The 3,357-nt window shown below is 34.5% G+C and overlaps 1 protein-coding gene across 2 annotated transcripts; it reads right to left on the bottom strand.

The window, feature by feature from the left end:
• Positions 1 to 264: 264 nt before the first annotated feature.
• Positions 265 to 2,556, bottom strand: LOC108468021 (60S ribosomal protein L30-like). 2 transcript variants are annotated; one of them, XM_017768872.2, is made up of 5 exons: positions 2,412 to 2,556; positions 2,190 to 2,295; positions 1,947 to 2,048; positions 586 to 654; positions 265 to 497 (listed from the first exon to the last, which is right to left on the bottom strand). In XM_017768872.2, the coding sequence occupies exons 1-5, from the start codon at positions 2,430 to 2,432 to the stop codon at positions 457 to 459; spliced, it is 339 nt and encodes a 112-aa protein (XP_017624361.1). In that variant the 5' UTR covers positions 2,433 to 2,556; the 3' UTR covers positions 265 to 456. The 2 variants fall into 2 exon arrangements, with proteins under 2 accessions (XP_017624361.1, XP_052876777.1); XM_053020817.1 differs by lacking the exon at positions 586 to 654 and having other exon boundaries at positions 265 to 529.
• Between the last annotated feature and the right edge of the window lie 801 nt (positions 2,557 to 3,357).

Here is a 3,357-nt window from a genome sequence, read left to right as displayed (position 1 = left end):
TGAAAAAACAACAATTGCCAAGTTTAATGTAGAAACAATTGCTAAATTCAATACCTACCTAAGACATAAAAAAGGTTCAAACTTTAAAGTAAGAAAAATTGTCAAGTTCAGGTCTCAAAATGATTTAACCCTATTTACTAGGAAGTACGAACAGGACAGGAATACAGATAGAGAACATATTTAATTTTGTATTTCTTCCAGACATTTGGCACTACACATGCAAAATCAAATTGCTGAAATAAAATGCTGGATCACAAAGCACCATTTCTTATAGAGAAAGATTCAACATTATAACGAAAGCCCACCAGCAGTGTCTTCATTAACCAGACAAAATTTTGTATTTCAAAGCTACAAATTTTGCTAAGAGCATCCACAGTAATTGTTCTTTAACTAAGGATAAGAAGGCTACGAGGAACAATATAATAAGAAACGAACATTGTTCTGCTGTCAAACGACTCAGCTGTCACCAGGTAGAGACTTGATGATGTCGGAATCACCTGTGGATCAGAGAATAGGAGCAGTTCGATATCTGCAATTATCAAATTGTAACGACCGTCATGCAAAGGAATTAAAATTCGGTTTTACCTGGATCAACTATACTCAAGCAGGATACGCGGAAGTACTTCCCACAAGCAGTTCCCAGATCATTATTGTCTGGAGAATTAAAGAGGGATTAGCTTCAAGACATTCAACTATTAACCAGGCAAAAACTAGCTAAAGTAATCATTAGATCAATCAGCCATGTTTGTCAAAAAATGTCAAAAATTACCCATTCTAACTCAGTAGTTTCACCCAAAATGGACATAAACAAGTCATTAAATGTGTTTTCTTACGTAATAGAACTATTTTTGACATCCAAATCCATCTTTTGAAATTCAAGTTTCCAAACACAACCTAGAAGAATTCCAGATAGCAAATGAGAAACGTTGCAAGAGTTAGGTCATTCAAGAGAAAGCTAGCCAATCCAACTGAGACTACCAAACACAACCTTAATCAGAAATTGTAAGATAAAATACATTGGGATCATATTCAGGCCATAAGATGACCAAATACATACAATGAACTAGGGATCGCAAAAAAAAACCCAAATCTGACAGGTTCTATCCCGCGACCCAAACCATTAGAGTCACATTTTTTTTTTTGAAATTGGGTGTTAGACAGTCCTTTCTTATTTTGCTTATTTGTTATCATAGCTATCTAAACGTCCACTTAAACCTGTTAACGACTGCAGAAAGACCAGAATTTAGTGCACAGCTCTTCTATTACACGGATCTAGTGTTGCCAGGGTCTTTGTTGCAGTTTGCAAGAGCATTTGAGGTTAGCTCAAATCAGGGTTTTGTTTCGTTATCAAAGCAAATAGTTCAAGAAAGACATGGAAAATATTAAAATGAGATCAAATTATGGTTGGGTCGGGATTGGCTCTCCTATCAGGTTCGGGGAGGATTTTTTTTCTTAAAGAGTAAATCAGGTCGGGTCAAATCAGACTGGAAAAGGTTCAGGGTGGGATTATGGCGGGCAAAAATCAGGCCCACCCTACCCTGTTGCTTATCTCTATAATGAACACCGCGTATCATACAAACCCATTTTTTCTTTTTAATTTTTGAGTATATTCAGTGACTAGTAAGCTAAGATATCAATCACTCAAAGTTGGACAAAAGAAACAATCACTCAAAACCACTAAAGTAACCCCTTTTTTATAAGGGAAGGGCATCGGGTTTAACGTAGTCCAGGGATTAAAACTGAGATGGGAGTTAGCTGAAGACTTGAACGCAAGTCCTTTGCCTCTTAACCTATAACTCGTTCAACATTTAAGGCAAGCAATTTAGCAGAAATGCATGACGCTAAACTAAATCAATTTCAACCATTTCATAAATCCATAATTACAAGCATTAGAGCAATGACAGGAAGGCCTTTGCAAAGCAACAGGAAAATAAGAAAACACTTACTTCCATTATAATGATGCACCCCAACTTTACAAAGCATGGCATAGTACTCAATCTCAGATTTCCTCAATGGTGGACAGTTGTTGGAAATAATAATCAGTTTCCCTATCAAATATCAACAAACACCAAATTTTCGTCATTAAACAAATAAATTTACATCCTTTTATCAAACAGCGAACCCAAACGATAAAAAAAATTGAAGAAACCAAAGTAGACCCAAACACAAAAATGAGAAAAGTGAAGAACCTTTGGAGGACCTTAGAGACTTAAGCACTGTTTTATAACCAAGAGTGTATTTTCCACTCTTCATAACGAGAGCCAACCTGTTGTTGATGCTTTCATGAGTCTTCTTCTGCTCAATCCAAAAGAAAACAAAAAAAAAAATTATTTAAAATTCTTTTTTTTTTCTTTCTATACATTTTGAAAAAAGATCAAGAAATAAAAGAGGAGAAACAAATGGGTATTCACCGTCTTCTTGCCGGCCGCCATTTTTGTTGTTATGTTTCAGTTGGTGTTTCTGGATTCGGAGTTCGGCTGCTGTGGGTTTCTTCTGAGAAATCTAAAAGTATATAGTTAGTTCCCTAACTAGGGTTTAAAACGGCTTTCCTATTTTGGGCTAAAAAAACAAGAGAAGAACTTTATTCAATCCAAAATCACACGGCCCAATTATTCTTAGATAAAATTAGATTCAGAAGCTTTTAGAGAATAATTAAATGGAATAATATAACTTTTTTTCATTCAACTTCTCAATTAGGTTTATTATGGTGCTTGTACCTTTTTATTCATTTTGATACTTAAATTTGGTAAGCTTGGAAAATATAAAAGTTTGATAGCGTGACTATAACATCCCAAAAATCGGGGGTTAGTTGAATCGAGTTTGGGAATCAAGAGAGTGGTCATGCCCTAATTTTTTAGATTATCTATGCGTTTTAGGAATAAATGAGGTATTGCTTTGTTGGATAAGTGTTAGTGAAATGTTCTTTGAAACCCAAGTTCAAATCATTTTTCTCTCACCATTTTTATTATTTTGCTAATTTTGCCTCAAACTCTAGTATGTTAATTGATAAATGCAAAAGTATGAAAATTATATTGAAGTCCCAAGTTTGAATCCTTTCCCATGCAAAATAACTATTTTTTTTACAAAATCCCTTATTTTTAATGTGTGGGGACATCCATACCTTTGTAACCCTAGGTATAAATGTTAATTTTACACAAAATAATTATCATTTATTCTATTTTTACTCACCCTAGCCGTTCCTCCCCTCTCCTCTCCTCCTTGATCTTCATTTTTTTTCTTTCTTCTTCCATGTTGTCGTCGCCTACACCTAGTTTTACCATCTCTTTCTTTTTCTTTTCTTTTTTTTTGTTTCAAGATTTGTTAACATTTTCTCCACTATCTTGCTAGTATTTTTCC

This window comes from Gossypium arboreum, chromosome 11 (assembly GCF_025698485.1).
Source record: "Gossypium arboreum isolate Shixiya-1 chromosome 11, ASM2569848v2, whole genome shotgun sequence".
NCBI lineage: Eukaryota > Viridiplantae > Streptophyta > Magnoliopsida > Malvales > Malvaceae > Gossypium > Gossypium arboreum.
The sequence above is the reverse complement of the archived record's forward strand: the minus strand, read 5'-3'. Positions and strand labels throughout refer to the sequence as shown.

Coding starts and splice junctions, on each gene's coding strand:
- LOC108468021 (XM_053020817.1), bottom strand. CDS start 2,432: ATGGCGGCCGGCAAGAAGACG. Junction 2,296..2,411: donor TGGCGGCCGGCAAGAAGACG/GTGAATACCCAT, acceptor TGGATTGAGCAG/AAGAAGACTCATGAAAGCAT. Junction 2,049..2,189: donor GTCTCTAAGGTCCTCCAAAG/GTTCTTCACTTT, acceptor GATATTTGATAG/GGAAACTGATTATTATTTCC.